Consider the following 26,310-nt stretch of genomic DNA (forward strand, 5'->3'; position numbering starts at 1 on the left):
GACATACCCTTGTATGCTATGTCAGCCTGTGATTTTATGAGCATGGCAATTAGCTGTGGCTCCACATCTCTATAGATGTTTTACATACATGAGATTTTTCTTCTTTAGTTAGAGAATTTATAAGCTACCACTATGCACCTGAAATGCAGTTCTACTTCCCTATAAATGTGCTTCATATGTTGACAGCTGGTATTCATTTTCAGGCATTATGTTAAAGCCTGAAAACTAGGTTTCCTAGAGTGCCAGATACAGTTAGTTCTCAGCCCTTAACATGCTGTCTAATGGTAAATACCAGCTGTCACCACGTGGGGGGCACCTGTATTAAGAAATATTCTCTGCTTCCCACTGATGAGAAGGGAAAAAAATTATCTTGACACATTACCATGTCAGAAATAAACATGAGAATTGCACCTGATGCTAAAACTCCAATGAATATCTTTGAATACTTTTTAATTATCAGACCCAAACTACCAACCAAGAAGTGTGAGAATAGGCTCACTATGAAAACTATTATAAAATGATGTATAGATGGTATCTGACACCAAAAAAATTGGCATTAATGTATAAAAATGTTTCAAACAAATGTTGGAAGTGTGGACATTCTGAAGGCACCTTTTTTATATGTGGTGGACCTGTGGGAAGGCTAAAGCCTATTGGGATATGATTTATAATGAATTAAAGAAAATATTTAAAAGGACATTTCCTAAGAAGCCAGAATCCTTCCTGCTGGGAATAACACAAGGTGTAATCTCTACAACTAATTTAACATTTTTTATGTATGCTTCTACGGCGGCCAGAATTATATATGCACAGAAATGGAAGAGTAATGAACTGCCTTCAAAAGAAGACTGGCTGATAAAAATTTTGGAATATGCAGAGATGGCAAAACTTACAGCACTAATAAGAGACCAAAACTTGGAATGTTTTAAAGAAGATTGGAAACCATTCTTGTTGTATCTAAAGAATTACTTTCCTACTATGGACTTTACAGCAGGGTTTGAAATTTAGTAAAAAACTGCAGGTTGGGTAGATTAGCTATGTTTGTAAGGGTTTGAATTTATGTTTTGAATTATTATTATAGCAAGGGTAAATTTTATAGTTGATGATTCACGAAGAGATGTGTGCGGGAAGTCCACCTTTTTGTGTGTATTTGCAATGAATGATATTACTACTGTTAAAATTAATAAAAATTGAATTTGGAAAAAAAAAGAGAATAGGCTCACTATAGAGGACAAACGCAAAAAGATTACACTGCAACTTAATTTTAATAAATATTAAAGAAACGGCACTTCATCTTTTATTGTACATCTTGAAAGGCAGTTCCTTTGTCATAGTTTTACAAATATGTCAGATTTAAGCAGATTACCTCCAGACAATAACATAAAACTGCTATTGCAACATAAATTATATTTTTGGCCATTTGTTTCCAGTATGTCCAACCTGTTCAAGCCAACAAAGTCTTAGATGGCTAGTCTCAGCGTAAGATTACAGACCTATCCTCCAAACATGTGTCTCTAGTACAAATGAAGTGTGCATGCCAGAACACTTTGCTATGAAGAGCATGAGCATTATGACAATGCTACGGCCAGCTGAATGGTTGCATACTGTTTTTCAAAGGCTCAGGCAATTGTTTGCTGTAAGTATATACAGCATGATAGCTTGAACAGTGACAAGTGCATTGAAGGCCCTGGAAGTGCCTTTCTTAACATAGAGTATTTATTAAAATTGGTTATATGGCACTTGTGCCCTCGCCCCAAATAGCACATGCATCAGCTGGGAGTAGGGAAGGCATGTGAAAGATTAGAGCCTAAGCACAGGTAGTTTGCTCAGAAGCAAGTCCAGTTGAGTTCCATGGACCTTTACACATGTAACTGATTTTAACCTTCTCTCTGCTTCATGCGGAAAGAAGAAAAAAGTAAAGCTCTTTTGGGGCCTTCCTCACTTCAGTCCATACAGATCTTAGCAATTGTGGCTATTTCTGCTGTGAGAAAGCCGGCAGCCACCTGGAAAAGCAAATGCAGCAAATTACTTTTTCTTTTAGCTGCAAAGATAGCTACAGCTGCTAAGGTTGGATGGCCATGGGGGCTTCTCCTTTTCCTTCCCAAATGAGTGTGACTCAGGCAGAGTGTGAGGTGGGGAGAAGACTGTGATCTTAATGAGATTTGCTTCAAAGTGAACATAGAATGAGGCTGTAAGCCTCTTCCAGCACATCCATGAAAGATGCAGGGGACACCGCAGAAAAGACCAGGAAAGAAAAAGCAATTACTATATAGAACCTTGGCTTCTAGGATCAGTTAAAATGGTGATATTACTACAGGTAGAAATAATGAGTCTTCTTCTGAAAGCATACTAGGAAGATCATGCTGACGACACAAGCTTATGGGATCTTCAGTTAGTACCCTGTGCTATAAAAGCATGATGCCTGTGTTCTTAAGCATATCTAGCTTTTGCCAAGCTAAGGGCAAGGAGATGAAAAACCAGGAACATAACCATTGTACACAAAATCACCCAAATTAAGAAGAGTTAAAGGGTCAGACATGACCTGAAACGACAAAGGATGAAATCCTAGGCATAGCTCCTTTCAAAAAGGCTCTAGTCTTGCTTGTCCCTTGTCATACCTCAGATAGTGGTGGATTGCCTCATCAGATCAGAGTGGGGAATAAGTGGATGAAACATTTCTTCAGATAACCAGTCATTCCAAGCTTCAGATGTCAATGCCAGCGCCAATGCAGCTTTTTAAGGGCCTATGCAATATGTTCCTATCAGTGAGATTCTGTTATGACCTAGCTGCTAGGGATGTGCAAAAAAACGCTTTGCCCAGTTCGGTTCGAATCCAGATCTGATTCAAACTGGACTGGGCATGTTTAGTTTGGGCACCACTCGAGCTTGGCCCGGTTTGGTTCAAATTAGAACCGGTTTGGGCTCAGTCTGAGGGTGGTGGTGGACATTATAATTTAGTTTTAAAATGATTAACTTACCACCACCAAGGGCTGTGGCAGCCTTGGGGGGTTCTCTGGTGGTCCCCTTCCCTCACGCAAACAGGGCCGAAATGATGGAGATGCCAGAGGGACCCCCTCCGCAGCTGCCACAGGATCCCCAAAGGCCACCACAGCCCTCAGTGGTGGTAACTTAAAACATTTTAAAAATGAAATGATAATGTCCCCCGCCACTCTTGAACCAGGCCTGAACCAGCCTGGGAGGTTTGGTTCAACCTCGGACCAGACCCAGTTCGGTCTGAGGTCGAGCCCTCAAACCATACCAATTAGAGTACAAACTGGCTTAATTTTGAGCCAGTTCGCACATCCCTACTAGCTGCTGCACTCTGGACCAAATGAAGTTTCTGCACACTCTTCAAGGGCAGCCCCACCTAGAGCTCACTGCATTAATCTAATCTAGGAGTTACCAAGGCATGTATGATGGAATCTGTGACCCTGGAAAGGACTCAACTGGTGCACCAAGCGTAGTACAAAAAATGCACTCCTGTGCTTAGCTGTTTCCTGACTACCATCTAGCAACAGTATATTCAGAAGCACTGCCAAGCTGCATATCTGCTTTTTTAGGGGAAGTGTGATCTCACCCAAGGCAGACAGTTCTATCTATTTCCAGATCATAAACATCTTATATGGACTGGGTTTGTTGGGTAGCCTTGATCCAGCTAATAACTGACCCCACTGCGTCATCAGGATTGACAGTGTCAAAATCTAACTGGGTAATATCAACTGCATATTGAGGACACCATTATCCAAAACTTCTTGCAGGGTGGCCTCCAGGTCCATGACCTCAGTTCAATCACTTTAGAAAGTTTAAAGTTTTTCAGACAAATTTTACCTGGAGAAAAAATGTAACTGAATTAGACTCTATGTAAACTATTGCCAGATTGGATTGGATTGGGATCCTATATGGGCTTGCACATGAGGAAGAGCTGAGCTGTACCTGGAAGATGAACACAGTCATGACAATAATGTGAAAAGGATCATAGACACTAGCCAGATGTGTCAGTTTAGTTTTCATTCTATGTTTCCTGCATTCGTCATTTTTAGTGTGTAACTTTCTAGCATTCAATGCAGTTCACAGATGCTTTAGAAAAATCGTGCATGGCTAACTAAATATTATACATATATTTACAGTCAGAAAAGTGTAGTTACATTACCTATCTATCAGATCTAACAGCAGAAATTGGAGCCAGTTTCTGAAATGCACATATATAAAATTACAGCAGCTGCTTAAATACAGAATCTTACAAGTAGATTCAGCTTTTACAACTTGTACAAATGAAAGTACAAAACAGTTTGTTTAACCATCAAATTACTCCAAAAAGAGTAAACATACATATATTGGAACACAAAGTACAAATACCACCATATTTTGGCACACAATACTTCATTCTTGTAAAAATAAATTATGGAATGCATATGAAAGCAAAGCTTTAAACAAAGATTGTAAATAAATATAAACACCAGCTACAAAAGGTCACAAATTCCTGATGCCAATGCCATATTTCATAGTGTATCATTTATCTGTAAGTTCTAGAATTATTATGAAATGGAAATCTCAGGTAATTTTCACAAGCAACACTAAAAGTGCCCTTTATATCTCTTATTCAGTTTATCCAGAGGATTGACTTACTAATGCATGCTGAGTGTGCAATAATCCAGTTTTCACAAATGTTAATTTAAATCCAACCCATCCTCCATGAACAGTATTTTAGCTTTGTAACTCCAGCTTAACCTAACCTATGAAGTAAGCCTGAGACGTAGTAACTAAGGCCATTCAGAGATCTTCATATCTGAACCAGGATTTGAATCCAAATCCCCATATCAAAACTCAACATACTAACAACTGCACCACATTTAGTTGAGGGCTGTGAAAGGAGGTACATTTACATTTCAACAATCTTTTGTGCTTTCTGTGTTACTTGTGAATACAAGTACATTATTGGACCTCTATACACTACAAACCACCATACCACTGCATGAAAACTGGACTAGGTAAATGAGGGAATGTCTTATCCCAAAGTAGGTGTAATAGACACGTTGCAACATTTACAGGGGGAGAAGCTTCAAATGACTGGCAGCAGGATTCACGTGAAAAGAAATTTTAAGTAAACAAATTTTTTTTACTCATATACAAGGCAATCTAGAACTATCACCTATTTAAAGACAAAGCAGAAATGCTGGTAAGGGACAAGCACACAAGTGAATTAAAATTACATTCACTTAAAAACAGAGTGACTAACGCTGTCTAGCATCCTAAATTCCATAAGAGAAAATACAGAAATTATGACAAAGGCCGAAATCCATCACAAAGGGATGTGGCCGAAATCCATCACTCTAGGGATGTGCAGAACATCCCACGATTGGAACGGGCCGTTTCGAGTGTTCCAAGCTTGGAACAGAATGCTCTTCAAATGACGGGCCTGTGAACTCGAAATAGAACCCATTTCATGTCAAAGCATTCCGAGTGTCATTTTGTATTCCAAAACGGTGCTCAGAATGTTCCAACTTGAAACAGGCCATTCTGTCGGAACAACCAGCTCAATTGGTTGTTCCAGTGGAACGTTCCATGGATTTAGCATTCCATTCCAAACTTGGAACAGAACACTAAATCAATTTCAAGTACATTCCTACTAAGCTCAAAATGTACAAGCTTTGTAAGATTGCACCCTAGACTTCAGGATGATTTAAGTTGCTTTAAAATACAAGATGGCCTTCACTGGTCCTGTAAAACCATGATCATGTGGAAGCATTCCCACTGGATAACAGCCTCCACCTGGGATAAAATCCACAGCTTGTATACAGTGGAAATGTTGGACAGATTCTCCATATGTTTAGAAGGGGAAATGTGGGACTTGTCCCGTGAAGAACATTCCCTAAGGTCGTTCACACAATCAAAATCCCTGGGGCTAGGGAGAAGGCAGGATTATACCTACCTTCCCCCACACAACTGCGGCAATCCTCTCTGCATTACTTGGCTGTGTACATGATTGACGCTGCGACGAGGTGTTCTGTAGGCTGTTGAAATGCAGCCTGGCTTCCAGAAATCCCACAGTGCTCTCTCTGTGTGAGGAGTGTGGTGCACTGGGGGATTTCCCCACAAGCCGGACACTCTAAGCACCCAGCTTCTGTAGCTTTCCATCTGCAGGCAGCCCAAGCAGACACACAACCAGGCACTCATGCCCTTTTACCTCGGTAATAGCCCAGCAGAGACACCCTGGTTACTTGGCGAGGAAGCACCAGGACTGAGCTCGATCCCAGCACTCCACACAAGCAGCCCTACCCAAGTAGGGCTCTGCAAGCCCAGGTAGGGCTGCTCATGGGGACAACCTCACTGACTTGCAGACAACTGACTTGCATGTGAACAGACTCACTGACCTGAAAAACCTATATGAGGACTGGCCCACTAAAGATGCCTGTCCTGCATGATTTGCAAAGTAATCAAGCATTAAGTTGATTTCTCAAGGCCTATTTGGACTCACACAAATCCTGTAAAGGGAGAGAGCATGAACAGCCCTTTGGCTTGCTTTCCTGGGATACAACACACAGAGGGAGAACATAAACCCAAGGTTTACTCCTAATTGCTCACCAAGAAGAAAACAATCCACAAGGGAGGGCAGGAATCAATTATGGCACAATCCTGCAGGAATCCCTCTCTTGTGCACATCCTACCATCCACTCCAATTTGAATGACACCAGTGTTCCCTCTAACCTTTTTCATCTGTGGGTGGAATGAGTTTTGTTCTGGGCAGCAGTATTAAGGCAGTGTGTGCGTGTGTGCATTTAGAATGGGGCCTTCCTGATTCAACCTGAGCGGCATCTAAAATTAACTGAGCAGACATTTAAAAAAAACCTGTGAGTGCACACATGAACATGCCTTAGAGGGAACACTGGACAACACTGGGTTCAGACATACAGTAATACAAAAGTATGGTTTGAGGTTCTGGACATACAGCAGACAAACTATGATTTAGAGTTGCTTGTCTGCTTTTGTTTCCCATCTACTCAGGATTCATATAAGGTAATAAGTTTACTCCCAGTGTAATGGTGCAGCAGCCTCTGGAGGCAGAGCGATGGTTCTTAACTGTGGTTTACATATTGTTTGTGAATTCAGAAATAACATTAAACAGCTAGCACTAACTGTGGTTTGCAAACCAAATTCATACCATAAATTCAGATCCTGGTTCGTATATTCTAAACAAACCTTGGTTCATGGACAGGCTAGGGTTCAGACATTACACACAAAACTAGGGGCTAGCTAAAACTATGGATTCACACTATAGCTGAACCCAGCCATAATTAAGAATCCGTTTTGATTGTCACCAGAGCACCATCTAGTCAGCCTTTGCAACCTGAAGATGGGGATGAGGTTCTTGGCAAGACTTACTAGTGCCTTTGAGCCATGTCTACCTTGGCTTATTAAATCTGCCAGGATAGGAGTGGGAGGTTGGCGCCAACATCCCAACTAAATTACTCCTACGTAGCCCTAATGAAATTAAACAGTCCTTTAGAGTAACTCCTGAGTAGTACTCCTGAGTAACTTAGTTTGGATGTTAACTCAGGTCTCTGAAGTTATAAATGTCTAGCAAGAGTAACACAGGATAACATCAGTGAAGTGAAGCACTTTTGAGATTCATTAACGTCAATGGAAGAATTAGTCATATGCTTAACTCTATACAATTGAAATCAATAGGACTTCGTTTTGGCTGAATCTTGCTCTATGTTTCTATTGCTTTATTGCAGCCTACAAGCAGGAACATGAAAACATCTATCAGCATATATCCCCCCCCCGCCCTGTCGAAAATAACTTCATTTTCAGGTTTGTGCTATGTTGGAAAATCTGGGCTTCCACACCCATGTATACATGCATTTAAACACACACACACGAATCTATGTGGAGCTAACTTTGAGATGAAATTGTACCTTTTCTTAGAAAACTTGCTCTTAATCACATGGGATTTCCAATTCTAGTCATGGAAATGGCTATGGAGGAATGCTTTTATTTGTTCTTCTTTGGCAATGGAATCTGGCAAACTTTTACGAAGACCATAAGGGATCTCCTTGCCCTTATTAAGAGGAATTCCAAATGACATAATTCCAACCAAACAGAAGGCAAGCTATGTTTACAGAACATGCACACATCCATGAGCATTGTTAACAATCCGAACAAGACAACTCAACAGGAATACCTTTGTTTAAAACCCGTGACTCTGCATATGGTACATCAGCCTCAAGGGGCCCTTCAGCATCACAGTCTTCTAAGAAGAGCGCCTGACTTGGCTACAAGCAGTGTCCATGGTCTATATTGCCAAATAGATGATTTCTCTGAATGCTGAGCAATTCAATTCTCTTATGTGCCTGTTTCAGCCTCAGTTTTAATGCTTCATTCTCTGCTGTAAGAATGTTTCTTTCCTAAACAAAAATAAAGATTCACATAATCAGAACACAATACATATTAAGAACAGCTTCTGTATTTTCAGTCCTACTTAGCAGCAGTACTTGCTTGACTGATTTTCCAGGTCTGTGTACTTGACTATTCTCCAAATTACAAACAGCTTGAATGAATAGTAAATGGAATGAAAGACATAAAGCTGCCAGCATAAAAGGGGAGCAATTACTGCTGTTGCATCTCTTAAAGAAAACATTTGATGGCCTGGTAAATAAATGCTTTAATGTGTAAAAAATATATACATCTTTTGTATGCCTAAAAGAGAACACATCTGTTCTTATAGATGACCTTTAGTTCATCCAGCGCAGCACATTTGGCAGGAAAGGAGGGTGAAGGCTTCCTCAAGTAATAGCAGTGTCCAAAGATGTACCACCACATGCATCTAGCTTTGGAGAAAAATGAGTTCTGCCAAGCCACTTCTAAAGCCTTGCAACAAGCATTATTTTCCACACTAACTAAATGGATTCAACTTTTCCATGTGACATTTTCAGACATGAGTATTAACTCACAATAACATTGCTTTGCTAGGAAATGCTTAGCAATTTCTTGCAGACTTCAGGAAATGTATTATAATTCTTCCTACCCCACATTCGCAAGGTTGGGATCTGGCTAGAAGATTTCATATAGCAAGTAGTATGCTGTGCGATCATCTACAATTCACAGTGACCATTTCAAGTACCTGCTCTAGTTCCTGGTACGAGGGTTTTTGAGAAAATAGTTCTTCCTTTGCTTTTTGACAAAAGTCCTTGTTTTCCCATTTTACATATGCCTTTTTGCGACCAAGAACAGGGCTTGGACATGGAGACAAAGGAGTAGGCTGGAGAAAAGCCGTTTCAGATGGCATTGCTGGCTCTTTTTGATGTCTGGTGAGCCCATCGCCATGTACCAGGTCAGTCTGTACGCCCTTGTGTACCACAGCTGGCTTTAGCCTCACTGAGATCTTCTGAGGTGACACTCCCATAAGCATAATTGTTCTGTCTTTGCTCTCTTCATTATGCTCAATCACTTCTCCATTAGCAAAGGGAAATCCACTGTCCTCCAGCCCTGTAGAAGAAATGTAGAAGATGGACATATTATGAATGTGGGAACTGAAAGCAGTTCAGCAACTAAAGTAAAATGCATGCTCTGCTGGAAGCTTAAGAAGAGTGGATGAAATATTTGATGATGGAGCGACATAATATCTTTCCCAGAGCTCAGTTCCTATCTATTCTTCCCTATTTTCACTACTCCAGAGTTTTTAATGAGCAAAACTCAAAAGAGAAATGGTAAAATGAATAAAAACAAACATAAAAAACTATAGTATGATCTACAGTTAATGACACTTTTTATTTAAATAAAAGCAATTTATATTTTAATCCATTTCAATCCATCCATCCAGGTCTACGATATAGGATTGTTGAAAGATTTACTGAGAATTTATTTCATTGATTTAGAACATTTATATCCTGTCATTTCATCTTCTAAAAAGGCAGTCAGGGTGGCTAAGAACCATAAAATCATAAGAGAAGAAGATAGCAACCAATCACAAAACAAAAGATAACAGATACGAAGGGCAGGCCCTGGCAATTTCCCTTTGGATCTAGGAGCCAGCCCAAAAATGTAGGAGCCAGACAATGGACACTTGATAAAATTACAAAACTTGATGGCAGACCCGGGGGGGGGGAGAGAATGGGCTTCACTTTATCCCCTTTACAAATAACATAAGTTACCACTGAAACAGGGCTTCCTGGAACAAATGTAAAAAGTGTACTCAGTAACATCCCCTCGGAATATCCTAATCTTGGCACCATGGTTAAATTTCTAGGTGCCATGGCTCCCTGATCAAGGGGGTTCTAAACACTTAAGAAAGTGACTAAGCAAGAAGCACAATTATGATTTAGTTAATATTGACAAGTGATGATAGTATTATGCAAAGAATCTCTACAACTAAACCTTAAATGAGCAGTCTGGATAGATGAATTTAAGAATGCCACAGGCAGAAGGATTTGAAAATCAGATTGGTATTTTCTTTCTTTTTAATTTCTTTTTAATTAATATAAAAAAGAACACAGAGTACAGAATACAGAAAAAGAAAAACAACCACATATAGTAGATAACATCTCATATATTGTTTGCACATCAAACTGAAAAATACCACACAATCATATTCACGTCTCCTCCTAAGCATCCGTATTCTAATTAGAACTTTCAACCACCAATCCCGAATATTCAAACAGAACATCCAACTGAATATCAAAATTAAGCAGTATCCAAATTAAAGCAAATTCACTCAAGAATTCATTAACAGTGAAAATCCAAATCTTGGATGAGGTATCTGAGCCTGTGACAAATTATAACGTATAAAGGGTTCCCAAATAAAGCCACATTTATCTTCTGATTTATTTTTTATATATGAGGTAATCCTAGAATATAATTATTCCCAAAGTTTAAGATGCCACTCCTCTAACCTCGGTAACAACTGAGTTTTCCAATAAGCAGCATAAAGAATTCTAGCTGCAGTTATCATGTATAAGGACAACTCTGTATATTCTGCAGGTATATAAGGCTTACAGATTGGTATTTTCAAGCTATATGAACAAGACAAGGATGTGATAGCAGACAGGTTTCCTGACATACTGACGCAGATAGCTCAGAATAAAAGACACTAAAGGAGGAAGAGAAGCCAACATTATTTTTATTTCACCAGTCGACTGCACAGACGAAGTTGTGTGCCCAAGTAGTCAACTGACATCTTCCACCCCAGATACTAAATAGGAAAGGTGACTGTCTTTCTAAGTTACAAATGGCATTTGTTCTTCAAGTGCACATGCTCTAGGTACTTACCCACATCTCATGACCTCACCAAGGTAAACATTTTTTTGGAATGAGGGAAAGCACAATTTTGAAGCTGATGTGTCAATAATACAGTGGTCCCTCGACTTACAAACTACTCGACATAAGTATTTTTCGAGTTACAAACGGCAGTTTTAGATCCGGTTTTAGATGCGTTTTTTTCGACTTACAAATTTTTAGATGGGGTTTCCTCGACTTACGAATTTTACATGCGGTTTCCTTGACTTGCCTGCCTGTTTACTGCCTGTTTATTCTTGAAAAGAAATGTTCCTGTGCAGTTTGCAAGCCTTACTGGGGGTCTGGGTCTTTTTTCTAGGCTCCGGAACGCATTAATCCGTTCCCAATGCATTCCTATGGGAAACCGCTTTTCGACTTACGAACTTTTCGACTTACAAATGTGCATTCGGAACGGATTAATTTCGTAAGTAGAGGGACCACTGTATAAATGACATCTTCCAAGGCAATTTCTACTTGCCCCTAGCTAGCATCATATAAACAAACTCTGATAAATAATCAAACGCTATTTAGACAATAACCCAGTGGGAAATGGTGGCACAGAAGAAAAGATGTAATTGGGTCCTAGCAACAATAATGTCCACATTTTTCATACAACTGAAGCTTCTTACCATGCATGTGCTCTTTGAGTCCCATGGGACAGAGGCTAGATGCAAGGGCAGAAGCAGGGCTGTTATCCACAGCTGTGGCTCTGGATCGTCTCTTACATTCAAATACAACCAGATCTTTGCACTGCTTGTGGCAGTTCATCCCACAATCTGCAAACAAATAAAAACAAGGGAAGCTCATTGGCTTGGTAGTAGAAACTAAAGAGGTTTCTTCTCATGCTAGTACCTCCTCTTCCATCCCCTGAAGCCAAAGGTCTTCTCTCCATGCCATGGGCGTAGGGTTCCCTGGACAAGGGGGGACAAATGTCTCCTGGCCCAGAGGGTCAGGGGACCCACAAGGCTTGGGATGAGCCCCGCCGCTGCCTCCCTTTCCTCGCTGGGTGCTGGTGCCCTACAGCTGGGGCGCACATGCTCTTTCCAGACATGATGGGAAGAGAAGAAACGCACTGGGGCTAGGCTTCCTTTCTCCTCCCCCGCCTCCTTCGCACTTCCTCCTCCCAGACAGCCAACCGCCCCTTGCCGCTCCTGACCACTACAGCCATGTTGCCCAGCCCTCATCCATTGCCGCTGCCCCTAGCACACGGTGGCCCCACACCCAGCCCAACTCCACACTGTTGAGCTGGCACTGTTGCTGGCCACCCTCCTGCTCTGCATAGATGAGCCAGCAGAGGGGAAGGCTGGGTTAGGCTGCCTGCTCCTTGCATCTGATGTCAGATGCAGGGTGTGTGGCTTGGGCACTGTTTACGTGTGATGGAGGCCCCATAGTTCCGAATAGTCCCCAGGCTGCCGGGAACCTCAATGTGCCCCTGATCTGTGCTCTATAGACATGATATGAAAAGTTGTATTACAACACAACTTAGTTGTAATAAGTAGAGAATACTTTCCTTCACTGGGTACTACTGTTTGCACCACTTTTGTATTTTATCCCTGCTAAATGAACCAAGTGATGCCTTTTAAAGTGGTAATTCTCTTATATTTAGTGAGGGAGAGCAACTGTCTCTATCCAACCTCAGCATCTTATGTTTATTTTTAGATTGTGAGCTCTTTGGGGACAGGGAGCCATCTTATTTATTATGTATTTATTCTATGTAAAGAGCTTTGAGAACTTTGTTGAAAAGCAGTATATAAATATTTATAGTAGTATTTTAATGCAATATTTAAAGTGTTAGAACCCATGACAGTGTTATATGCTATTCCAATATAGCTAACAACCAAGTAATAGATTTTCTACTGCCTTTTTGTAACTCAAGGTATGGGGGTGGGGGGGAGGGGAAAGGTCCACACATTTTGTCCCAATGAGCTGCTTTTCTTAGAGCTAAAAAAATTAAGGGGAAAGGGAAAGAAGAGGCAAGGGGCAGATCAAACGAGAATTTGCTCAGGCTAGGGATGTCCTATTAATTTAGATCTATGTACTAGCAGATGACTTTTCAAAAAGGGGGGGGAAAGGTTTCATAATACAAAATGGAATCATGACCATGATAAGGTACAAGTCCTTTGCAAGTCTTCTTTAAAGATCATTGTCCAGCCACACGTCCCAGTCCCCTTGGCTACACGCCTGGCTAGGCTTACTGGGTCCAGCCTCAGAGCAGGGACGAGGAGAGGATCGAGTGTCACCCTGTGCCTCCTCCATCCCAGGCTGCTTGCTCCTTGTGTCTGCTCCTCTCTGGGGCCCCCTGACACTCACCACTAACCAGCCTCTCATCCCCGGCTGGCTCCTTATATGCCTCCTCACAGGCTATGCATTGCCCGCCCCCAATTATGGGGCCAACGTCCCTCTTTATTCCCTGTACTTGTCTACACTTTACAGCTGTTGCCAATACCTCTCCTCCTGCTCAGACCCCTTCCCTTCAGGAGGCGTGCTGCTGTTGTTATCCTCGCACGCCTCCCCTTTTGGCCCTTTCAAGGCTCTGCCCCTTCTCCGCCTCTCCCCAGCTGCCACCCGTCCCTGCCTCCTTGGACCTCCTCACCACTCCATCCTCGGAGGCAACAAGGACAGCCAGCCTCGCTGGACAATTATGTATCAACCAAATCAGATTGTTAGTTACCTTTGCACCTATATCCTTGTTTAATAACTCCCCAGAGCTGAAATTTAAGCAAAAGAAAGAGACAAATTATGATACTGCATTAAGCCGACTCAAATCTTTCCTCAGTCCCAGACTAGTACTCCAGTTCCACAAAGTCATGTGAACAGAATGATCATCCACCCATATCCTATACTCCAAGACCTGTGGATGTTTCTTCACCTCTTGTAAAAATGCAGCATTTTCTCCTTTAACCAAATAAATCTCCAAACAGGAAAGCCAATGAGGGAGATAAGTTTACCACCACTTACGATAAAACTTCAACCCAGCAAAATCTAAGTCATCATGATTAAAGTCTAGTCTTCACTGGATACTTGTTTGTGTTGGCAGATTTCAGAGAGTTGAGAAGACTTTAAAATGCCCCAACTATGAAAGGACAGAAACCCACTTTGTGAGCTACATTAAAACTGGCCAGTGAGTTTCAAACAAACAACCCTCAGAGACAACAATCTGATTTCTATATTAGTTCTGCCTTAGTTAAAGGACTGTCAATTAGTGGCACCCCACACTTCCTCCCCCCACCCCCGCTCATTCTACCCCTTCTTCCATCATACTGGAAGTACAAAATGCTACTTCCTACTGAGCAGATAGCTCTAGGCATCTCTGCATTACTGCAAAGGTGCATGAAACAATCTTTTACTTGGATGCCCATCAGTTACTTTAGGCTAGTATAACACTTTCTACCTGGCCAATTTGGAGGAAGGGTTTGAGAGAAAAGGTGATAACATGTCATGGGTAGGGGCCCTCCACTACCTTGACTAAGGAGAGTCCATCTCTTCTCAACAAACAGAAGGTGGAAGACACTGCTACCATAGATTCATATAAATAGATCTTGTGGTCTAAAGCATCATGCTGAAATGTGCATGGGATTTGGATCAGTGCCATGGGTCCAAAGGTCAGGGTTCTCAAGCTTCATTAGCTCAAGCCTCTCTGAGTAAAAAAAACAACAACCGCTACAGTAACCTAAATGTAAGTAATGCTTTTTCTTGTCTACTTAACTCTGGTAAGTGATCTTGGGACAAATACACACAGCGTGGTATAGTGGTTAGAGTGCTGGACTAGGACCGGGGAGACCCGAGTTCAAATCCCCATTCAGCCATGAAACTAGCTGGGTGACTCTGGGCCAGTCACTTCTCTCTCAGCCTAACCTACCTCACAGCGTTGTTGTGAAAGAAAAACTTAAGTATGTAGTACACCGCTCTGGGCTCCTTGGAGGAAGAGCGGGATATAAATGTATGTATGTATGTATAAATAAATAAATAAATAAGCTTTGTTCAGCGGGGTGCAGGGAGCAGCCCTCTGTTGGCAATCAACATGAGAGGTATAAACACAGCTCTTGCCGTGCATCAGCTGTGAGTAGGGGAGACTCTGTCTCATGAACCATGGCACATGCTGTGACAGGAGGAGTTGTCAAGGGAATCCTTGTGCCTCCCTTGGCACCTGTCCACGTATCTTAGCTAAGTGAGCCTGCCATATCAACATACCGAGGCAGATCAATGGTCAGTCTAGCCCTAACTAGCAGCCTCTCTCCAGCTTCACAAAGGAGATCTTTGTCTTGCAACTGCACCTGAAGATGCTGGGAAATGAACCTGGAACCTTATGTGTGCAAAACATGCATCTGACCACTGAGCTGTGGCCCATCCTCATTCTGGCAACTAACAGTAGCATTATATACTACTACAGGCAAAACAGTCTAATTTAATTCAGCCATACAACAGAGTTGATATTATAATAACACAGTTGATTGTGACAACAGTCTTGCTACACACATCATGTGATATAATTTACTTTTTTAAAGTGTCCCCTCCCAAATACAAAGCTTACAAATCCAGCACAGTTGTCACAGAAGGTAGGCTTTAGGTAAGTCGTCTCCTGGAAGTTGTGGGCGAAGCCAAGACCTAATTTAGAATAGATCGAGCTGGCCCTCATAAAGTAAGCTGTTATTTCATCCTTGCTGATCAGACCTTCCCTGTAAACAAATGGAAAAAAGATCAGTTGAGTTTAATATTTCTAGAAGCACAAGGAGTTAACAGTACCTCCTCTTCTGTGTGCTCTCCCCACCCACACAAACACCAATCCACTCAAGTAAATGCACTTATTCGTTTTCATGGCAATAAATATCGAGAAATATATTACATATGCGCACGCGCGCACACTCCCCCCCCCATGATTCTGTCAAGCAGGTCATGAGTTCTGCAGCAGCTCATTTGAATTCAACAAAAACAACTTAAGGAGCAGCCTTCACAACGGATTCTGAACATGCTGCACAATTATCGAAACAAAGGAAGACTCCAGGGAATAAATGCCTAACACTGTCGCTTCAAATTGCTCTTTACAATTTCCAGTGCCATTTTGGACAATGAACAGGCCTGAAGGAGGAGGGAAATGCACAACAGGGTTCCCCTAAACACACAAGAATTCATGCTCTCTTGTTCTACTATTAACCCTTTGAAGATAAGTGGGATATGAAAGTCGCCTAACTTGTAAATATTACTCTCAAATGGTCACACACAGGAGTGGTCAACCAAGCCAACCAACTGGCAAGGAACTTAAGCAAGCACTCCTGAGAGATCTTCCTTCACCCTGAAAGCAGCCCTACCTTCAGGGACGCCAATGACACATGAGTTAGATCATGGGAGAGTAAGAAGCTTGACTACATATACTTTAAAAAAATGTTACAAGCAAGCAGCTCATTTTCTTGTTTGGGCTGGTGACACAATATTGGTGACTGGCAAGAAACATGTGTGTCTACCAACAGTCCACTTCTCCATTTGGCTCTTTTGCCTCACCTAAATCTGGCTAGGGTGTGTGTGTCTCTCCCCTATTCAGCTACCTAAAGTTGGCTGACCCCCGAAACAGTGGTCGATATGCTATGCAGAGCAATGCCAGCATTTCTGACCTCCCAGGGCTGCTATACACATGATAAGCAGCCTCAGAGTTGCATGGCAGGCAGGGCAGTTGTGCAAAGGCCTAAAAGAAGGTGTAGGCACTTGCAGTGCACTACTACAACTACAACTATTTATATACCACTTTTCAACAAAGGTTTCCTTTACAAAGAGGTTTCCTTTACAAAATAAATAAATAAATACATACAAAAATACAGGTCAAGAATCCTTTATTTGGACTGTTTGGGACCAGAGGTGTTCTGGATTTCGGATTCTTCTGGATTTTGGAATATGTTCATAAATGAGATATCTTGGGCATGAAAGGTTACTGTTTTTTCCCCTCCAACAACCCCTGAAGTTCCTTCCCGCCATCCAGCCAAGCTCCTTCCTGCTTCCCCTCCCGCATACCGGCTTGAGAAGCGTGTGAGTGGCAGTGCAATCCCATTCACAAAACTGGCCTGGCTCCGCCCTGAAGGAGGGCTCTTCCCCCATTCAGAGTGCCATCGCAGACTGAACCCCGGGTGCTGCTTTGTCTCCCTGGCCCCTGCCCTGCCTGCATGTGCCCTTAAATACCACCAGCAAAGTGCCCGTCCATGTGGGAAGAGAAGAGGAGAAGAGGAGCAGAGGCTGTGCAGGGGGGCAGGTAACTGCCATTGCAGACGAAGCTGTGGATGCTGCTTAGTTTGGGGGCTTTTTGCTGCTTTGCCACTGTTAGCTGCTAAGTTGGGGCTGGGATTGATTGGGGGGCTTTGTGAGTGGTTGAAGCTACAGGTCGAGAATCCAAGTGGAAAATACAAATGGGGTTTGTTTGTTTTCTCAGCATGGTGTCTGGATTTTGGAGCTTTCCGGATTTCGGGAGTCTTGACCTGTACTTCTGTTTGAAAACCTGATTTAGCCAAATGGTCAGCACCAACACTACTTTGGCATCAACCATGCTTGCTTAGTAAGAGGTGTAGGTAATGTACAACAGCTTGCTTGGCATCTGCACTAGTGGACCTTTGTCAGAATAGCTCTTCTTCGACAGCTTTCCTAACACATGTTCCCATGTCCCCTCCCTGGGTTCAAAATCAGCAACTGTAATAATAGGATTAACAGTCAAGATGACCACTCCTTCATGCTGCTTCTTTGCATATTCAAAGCTCAAAATTCACAAGTACTGATGTGCGCAAAACCAGTTTTTCCGGTTCGGTTCGAGTCTGAACTGGGCTCAAACCAAACTGGTCATGTTCAGTTTTGGCACCCCAAATAAGGGGCCCAGTTTGGCTCAAACTTGAGCCAGTTTGGGCCCAGTTCAGAGGTGCCAGTGACGGTTTGCGGGTGTGGTGGTTTTTTGCTTTTAAAAATGACGGATGTACTGCTTCTGAGGCCTCAGAGGCTGCTGCTGACAGCTGCTGGGGGGTCTCCAGTAGTTCCCCCTCCCCCCACTGGCCTCCCCCTGGCCGTTCTGGCCCTCTCCAAGCTCACTGCCACCATTTTGGAGGCTGCTGTGCATGCACATGGAACATCCGTTTGGTCACGGCCCAGTCACACAAGTGGCCCGAGTGCATGCACAGCAGCCTCCAAAATGGCTGCCGCAAGGTCAGAGAGAACCAGAACAGCCTGAGGAAGGCTGGCAGGGGGAGGAGGAACCACCAGAGAACCCCACTGCAGCTGCTAGCAGCACGCCCCTGAGGCCTCAAAGGCGGTAAGTCCGCCATTTAAAAAACAAACAAACCTGAACCGGCCACAAACCGGCCTGGCCCAGGGTAGTGGAGGTTTTAGCTCAACCTCGAGCCGAACCAGTCCCGATCCAGCTCAAGGGCAAACCCTCGGACCAGGCTGGCTCAATGGCGAAACAGCTCGAGGTCGAGCCAGTTTGCACATCCCTATCTTTTAAAAGTACTGATGCTCTTTATTTAGCAGGGAGAGAACAACTGGCCCTCTCGAACACCAGCACAGCATCCCTCCAGTGGCTTTTGCTGTTTATCTTATGTCTCTTCTTCAGATTGCAAGCCCTTTGGGGACAGGGAACTATTTAATTTAATGTATTTATATATATTTACATAATCCACTTTGGAAACTTTGATTGAAAGGTGGTATATAAATATTCATCATCCTACTGTTACTCCTACAGGTTCTACAAAACAAGGCAGCCACCGGTAGGTATGTAGTTCAAGTTGCTTTTTGTTCCCCATTTCCTATTCAATTTGAGATATATGTTGGCAATTTAAAAAAAGTCAAATCTAAATGCAGAAATAACATGTACACACCTATCCTTGTCCATTATACAAAATGAAAAAGGAAAGCTTGCTGCAATCTTCTCAAATTCTTCCTGAGAAATGTATCCATCCTGATTATGATCATAATTTTTGAAGACTGACTGGATAAAGTAACAAGAAAATATATGATTTAGAAACATGCTGGCTATCACTTCAGGTTTTTAAAAGTATTTGCTATAGTATAGATCAGTATCTTGTGGTATTTTATGTGTATTTTAAAATTAAATTATTTTCTAGAACAGAAATACAAAAAATGTGTCGACATATTTGTGAATCGATAACCTCTTTCCTTTTTAACAAGTTAAGTGTTTTGCAGTGTTCCACAGGCTAGATTCTGGTCTGATGTACTGGCATTTTAGTCCTGTGAATGGAGGAAGGGGAATTCTGCAGCTTGTACTTACCAAAGTATCGGCATTTAGCTCTCTGCAGAATTAAGAACAACTGCAGATTTACTACAGCTTTGTCAACCTAACTCTAAGGTTTAAAATGCTCATGAACCTTATGCCACCTGGCAGAGTTTAAATGTAATACCACACTGAACAGCTCACTGTTTTATTCCCCCTCGACATCGTTTACCTTCCCTTATGTACAATGAATTTCAAAGTGTATGCAGCAATTGAGATACTTCTATAGACATAAGCTTAACACTTGCTGACATCCAGATTAATGAAGCACCGGTGCTGTAGAAGCACCATGTCACATCAGTGCTTCTGAAGAGTTCCATATTAATAATGCACCAGTGCTTGCAGGGAGAGGGGCAATTCTGATGACCTCCCCTTCCCCACAAAGCACCCTTTGCCACCTGAAAATACGTTCCTGAGGGCTATTGTGGGTGTGCATTCGTTGAAAAGAGCTCCTGGTTCTCAGGGAACAAGTTCGTTCCTCGAAGCCAAGGTGGGACCTGGAGCAGCTCAGGGAGACAGGAAAGTATGTGGATGAGACTCTTAGGGATGTGATTGAGGCATTTCACTTTCAGGGATAGTGACCATGCAAATGACTCCCACGCATGCATGGATGCCATGTACATGCTGACTGCGTACAGGGCTTTTGGGGACCAGCATCACCACAGCAGGAAGCTGGAAGGGGTGGCAGAAAGCAGGTAATCAGGTAATCACCTGCTTTCCTTTTTCTTAAAATCCCCTTTTAATTTTTCCTAAAAGTGCTCAAATCACATTTCGAACTGCGCTTCAGACACATTCCTAATGCAAATGCCCAACCAGGAGAGCCAAGAGGTCTTCAAATCCAGCAGTATGAAAAAGCCTTCACAGTGAGTAACTAATGCTCCCTTCTCTACTGCTGGATGAGGATATCTCATGTGGGACATACCACAGCTGGTGACCCGGGTGGAGGGGGAGGCATCAGCTTTTCCTGGGGTGGAAGAACATGTCGCAGGACCCATCTGCCTAAGGGTGCTTGAGAGAAGCAATGCAGATAGAGCTTATAGTGTCGATGGCTTATTGTGTCGCGTGAAGGTGGATGGAGATGACCATGTGGCTGCTCAGGAGATTCAACCAGACGAGTGTTCGTGGAAAAAGGGGCTGACATAGCTGCTGATCTGGTGGAGTGCACCATGATCTTGTGTGGCGGCCACAGGTTCTGTACTTCACAGGCTAGCACTATGCATGCTTTAATCCATCTAGTGATCATAGAAGGTAACACTTTCTGTCCCACAGAAGCCACGCGGAAGGAGACAAACAGAGCATCTCTGGGTCTGAATGATGCTGTGCAAGATAGGTAAGACTTTCAGGTAGCGTTGCATGTTTAGCGTATGCCATTGTTTCTCCAATATGTGCACTGGCTTGGGGCAGAAAGAAGGAAATACATCTTGAGAGCAGTGGAAAACTGAAGGGACTTTAGAAAGAAAAGAAGGCTCAGGTATAAAACGAATTGAGTCCGGCATAAAAATACAGAAGTTGGGATCTGTTGACAGTGTATATTGCTCAGAAACATGTATAGCCTATGTGATGGCCACTGGGAAGGACAGCTTGAAGGAAAGGAGGAAGAGTGGAATGGAATGGACAGGTTCAAAAGGTGGTGCATGTAAAATTCATAACACCTTATGCAAGTCCCAGGAGGGGAACCTATGGACTGTTTGTAGTGAGGTGGGTGTGGCACCTTTTAAAAATTACTTCAGGAGTGGATGGCAATGCAAACCTTGTTTAGTAGATGTAGAGTGCAGCATCATCAGGGCTGTGGCTTGTTGTTTCAGCATGTTAGCCTGAAAGCCTCTGTAGGAAGAGCAGCTCAGGTAGTCCACAGTCTATGGTGAAGAGGGAGTGATGACACCAGCGAATGAATACTCTCCACATGGACTAGTAAATATGACTGATGGTGTCCAAGACCTTTGTGTATATCCATATTTTTTCAGAGTTTTCCACTCAGTCACCACGTGGCAAGCTTGAACAATGCTGGGTCGTGATGGAGAATGGGACCCTGAGGAAGCAGATCTAGTGACACTGGAAAAAACCAGAGGCCCACTACTGCCAGATGTAGAATGCCCCTGATTGACAGGGCCAGTGGTGTGCCATGAAAATCACCTGGTCCTTGAGAAGCTGAAGTCTGAAAAGTAGATGGTTGAGAATCTGAATGGGAGGAAAGACATACAGAAGCTTCAAAGGCCAAGGAGCTGATAGGGCATCCATGGCCTCTAAGGCAGGGGAAGTGGGAGAAGGGTGAGTTTTGCATTGGCCAGGGAGGCAAACAGGTCCACTTGAGGATGTCCCGGGCTTGTATTAGGAGACAGCATGCATGGTTGTGTAGGCTCCACTCTGCTGGGTGTACTTCTTTCCAGTCCGCTTGCATGTTCAGTATCCCGCTGACGTGGTGGGCAACCAGTGATGAGAGGTTAGACTCTGCCCATTGTAGCAGAAGTGTTGCTTCTTGGTGCAGAGATTTGGATCTAGTGCTCCCCTGGCGATTCACATGAGCCTTGGCCATGATGTTGTCTGTACAAATGAAGACATGGCAGGAGCCATTCCATGGCTGGAATGTTAGTAGTGTTTGTCCTTGACAGTTAAAGTTGGATGGAGGAGACTGTAGTAAACCATTCACCCAAAGATGCCTTTGCCATAATAGAAGCCATCGTAGAGGCATGTATAGACAATGAGGAGGCTTCATGACCCTTCTTTAGGTTAAGCTATTTTCTTTTCGTTTGGATCTGAGGGAGCAGTCTCCATCACAAAGCAGAATTGCGCCAGACAGCAGGGCTGCTACTGGGGTTGTCAGTGGGGGGAATCTGAAACATGTCTGAGGCAGTCTGTGTAAGGCTGTAAAATGTATTAACCAGCAGAGTAGGTTTCCTATATGCTGCTGGCACTTGCCACTCCTGTTTTGACTTTATCCGTAAAACAATCTGGAAAGGGAAATAATAGGTCTTGTGGTTTTGGCATTGGGAAGACCGGACTGCTCCTGTAGTGATGTCTGTTGAAGGCCCAGAGTATGTATGGCTTTGTGAAAAGGATGAGTAAAATTAGCCTGCATGAATTGGAAATGGACAAAAAGGTTTGGTCATCTGATCATCCACCCTATTCTTTGGAATTTACATCTAAGTCTGGATTTTCAGAGACTTCCACAGGCTCTCAACATTATGTGGGTCCCGGGTTGGAGTGACCTAGATCTCACACCCTGGGGTGAGGGTCAGGCAAGTCATATACAGAGATAGCAGAAGAATTAGATGGGGAGGCACGATCCGCCTTAACTTTGCATTGCTTTTTGACTTTTATGTCAAAATGTTTTTACGTTTATAAAAAAAAAATTCTTGGCCTTTTTAAGGGGAACTCTCTGATCAAGATGAGACAGATGATGATGAGGAGGAGGATTAATCTCTATCTCTAACCCTCTTTTTTGAAGACTTGGTATGTTGCTGCAGTGACTTATCTAAGATATCCTGGAATCATGCTTGTCACGCTGCAGGCACCTCTGCAGAAAGGGTAGGTATGGGGACCACAGGAAGAGGCTGGTCAGATGGAGGGGGCGGGAAGGCCCTGGTCTCACTGGTTCAGGCACAGCCCAACTGCCTGATGGGTGCAGCATCCCCTCTGCTGAGTCTGGCCGTGGATGAGCAGGCTGCGTTAGCCCTCCTTGTTTCCTACTCATCAGAATACCCTCTGCCACCAGCGCAGGCTTTTACGGCCAGCAGTGCTGTGGTGGTGGTTGAGGTAGACAGAGGCCCATACAAAGTGCTCCTGCCCAATGGGCCGTCCAGCTGGTCTGGGTAGTCTCCCAAACCTTCCCTCTGAGGCCCCCATAGAGGAGTGGGGAGTGCTGGGCCCAGATGGAAGGAGAGAGTTTGCTCTGCGTGGCCACTTGGTACACTGTGCGGGAGAAGCAGATGGTGTTGGGCAGCTTTGCAGCCGCACAAAAACATCTGGGGCCAGAGGCTGTTTATGCTTAGTTGAGGAGGGTCACTGTCCATCTGAGGGACCTTCCATTGGATCGGGCCAAACCCACCCTCCTGCAGTACAAGGACCCAGTGGCTGGTGGTGGCTGTGCGGCATGAGAACAGGCCAGCGCCGCCTTCCCAGCATGAGTGAAGCGTGGGTTCTTTTTCCTTCCTAAGGGATGAGGACATTTCTGACCTTTTGCAGGTTCTTTCAATTAGAGATGAAAGGAAAATTAAGGAGGAGGAAAAAGGGAAAGAAGGGTTTTTGTTGTTGTTTTTTAAGATTGGAAGGAGAGGGAGAATGGCAAGGCAAACAGAGGAAAAACCGGAGATAAAAGTAAGAATAAGCAAATGTAAAATGAAGAAAAGAGAAAGTCTCTTCTCCTTCAGCCAAGCCTGTCTCTGAAGCTGGATTCAGGACTGGAAGAACTGGGAAGGGTTACTCTTCCCAGGCTTATAAAGCTTTTGGCTTGATTAACATAGTCTTGTTCTCTGGAGCAGGGTTTCTTAACCTTGGGCCCCCAGAGGTTGTTGGACTACAACTCCCAGAATCCCCAGCCACAAAGGCCATGTCTGGGAATTCTGGGAGTTGTAGTCCAACAACATCTGAGGGCCCAAGGTTAAAAAACCCTACTCTCGAGCACGTGGGAAGAATAACCCACATGGGATGTTGTCATTCAGCAGCAGAGAATACACTAATCTATTTAGGGCAGTGAAATCCAAAAAAGATTGTGAGGGGTTCCAAAAGGATCTCTCCAAACTGGGGAAGTGGGCAGCAAAATGGCAAATGTGGTTCAATGTAAGCAAGTGTAAAGTGATGCATATCGGGGCAAAAAGACCCCAACTTCACATATACATTGATGGGGTCTGAGTTACTGAACAGGAAAGATCTTGGGGTCGTGGTGGACAGCTTGTTTAAAAGTGTCAACTCAGTGCACTGCAGCTGTGAAAAAGGCAAATTCCATGCCAGGGATCATTAGGAAGGGGGTATAAAACAAACATGTTCATATTATAATCCCCTTATACAAATCTATGGTGCTACAAAAAGCTACATTTTGAGTACTGTGTACAGTTCTGGTCATAGCTTAAGAAGGACACTGTAGAACTGAAAAGTGCAGAAGGGGACAACCAAGATGATCAGGAGCCTGGAGCACCTTCCTTATGAGGCAAGGCTACCACCTCAGGGGCTCTTTAAGTTTGGAAAAGAGGGGACTACATGGTGACATGATAAAGGTATAGAGAATTACGCATGGAGTAGAGCGAGTGGACAGAGAGAATTTTCCTCACACTAGAACCAAGGGTCATCGCATGAAAAAGTTCACACGGTGCATAATTAATCTATGGCATTTTCTGCCACAGGATGTGGTGGTGGCCACTAGCTTGGATGGCTTTAAAAGAGGCTTGGACAAATTCATGGAGAACAGGTCTATCAATGGCTACTAGTTGGTGATTGTAGGCCAGCCTCAGAGGCAAGATGCCTCTAAATATCAATTGCGGGGGAGCAAAAGCAGGAAACAGGGCATGTCCTCACCTCTTGACTGTGGGCTTCTGAGGAGCATCTGGTGAGTCACTGTGGGAAACAGGATGCTGGATTAGATAGGCCTTGGGCCTGATCCAGCAGGGTTATTCTTATGTTCTGTGCAACCCTTATTTTCAGGTGGCACAGAGTGATACTGTGGGAAGGGAGACTATCAAAATGTGTGCGTGTACACACACAAACACACACACACACACACACACACACACACACACACACACACACACACACACACACCCCGCCTGCTGCATGAGCAGTGGAGTTCACTTAGATGCTGAGTTAGATGAACTCTCCCATAGCACTGGTGCTTCATTAGTCTGGACGGTGCATCATTAGTCTGGATTAGTCAAGTTTCATACATGTCTGGGTTACATGGTCACTCAGAGATCAGCATCCTGATGGCAAGTTTCCTACCTCCAGCTGTAAAGTTTAGTAGTACTGTACTCTTGGTATGAATTGTGATAATCACACAGAAACTTTCCCTGCTCTTGCTCTGTACCATAGGTGGCTGCTGGAAGGTCAGAGGAGATCAGTCTCCCAACTCATGTTGTGAGTGCAACTAAATGCTACAGCTAATAGGGATGGGAAGCTTGCAGCAGCGATTCAGATTCCCATGATAAATTATAGAACATGCATCAAATAATAAAACATACTTACATCTACCATTCTCTGAACGTGTTTGCTAATGATCTTTGGATCAGGTTTTGGGGCTATACCAGAGGCCCAGTCTGCTACTACTGGTGGTTTTGAAGGTGTCAAAGGCTAAGAAGAGAATTACAGATTTATTTATTTTTAAAAGATCATCATTGTACAGTATTACTGAAAGAAAGAAAATGGCTATGCTAAGTTACCAATGCCCCCTCTAAAAACAGCGATCTGTACAAATTCTAGAACATTCTTACATGTTTTTCAGCAATGCACTGACACTGGAAATATAATTAGGCTTCAATCCTATGCAGACTTACCTGAAATTAAGCCTCACTGAGCAGTGGGACTTACTTCGAAGTAAATGTCAATAGGATTGCACTGCAAGCCAGAGAGCCACAGCTAATGTCATCTCTCAGATGCATGCAGTTAACACCACAGGCATATCATATTCATGAGCACAGAAGATGCTAAACAACAGTTGGTGAAAATGTAGCACTTCATCCTAGATTTGCACATTCAAACATGTTTATTATAAATATCTATATTCAGCTTTTCAACAAAGGTTCTTAATACAAATTACATGGCAAAAGGAATGAGAAGATAGTTCTCTTTTTCCAAAGGGA

The 26,310-nt window shown here is 43.2% G+C and overlaps 1 protein-coding gene across 6 annotated transcripts in view; it reads right to left on the reverse strand.

The window, feature by feature from the left end:
* Nucleotides 1–1,246: 1,246 nt before the first annotated feature.
* RASGRP1 (RAS guanyl releasing protein 1) overlaps nt 1,247–26,310 on the reverse strand; it is a 160,935-nt gene continuing 135,871 nt past the window's right edge. For all 6 annotated transcript variants that reach the window (XM_053272086.1, XM_053272075.1, XM_053272096.1 and 3 more), the window contains exons 11-17: nt 25,697–25,801; nt 19,113–19,222; nt 15,803–15,947; nt 13,943–13,979; nt 11,901–12,047; nt 9,122–9,486; nt 1,247–8,405 (exon numbers count right to left, since the gene is read on the reverse strand). In XM_053272086.1, the coding sequence (XP_053128061.1) occupies nt 8,274–8,405; nt 9,122–9,486; nt 11,901–12,047; nt 13,943–13,979; nt 15,803–15,947; nt 19,113–19,222; nt 25,697–25,801 (1,041 nt within the window). In that variant the 3' untranslated portion in view covers nt 1,247–8,273. The remainder of the gene's footprint in view (nt 8,406–9,121; nt 9,487–11,900; nt 12,048–13,942; nt 13,980–15,802; nt 15,948–19,112; nt 19,223–25,696; nt 25,802–26,310) is intronic.

This window comes from Hemicordylus capensis, chromosome 1 (assembly GCF_027244095.1).
Source record: "Hemicordylus capensis ecotype Gifberg chromosome 1, rHemCap1.1.pri, whole genome shotgun sequence".
Classification (NCBI taxonomy): Eukaryota; Metazoa; Chordata; class Lepidosauria; order Squamata; family Cordylidae; genus Hemicordylus; species Hemicordylus capensis.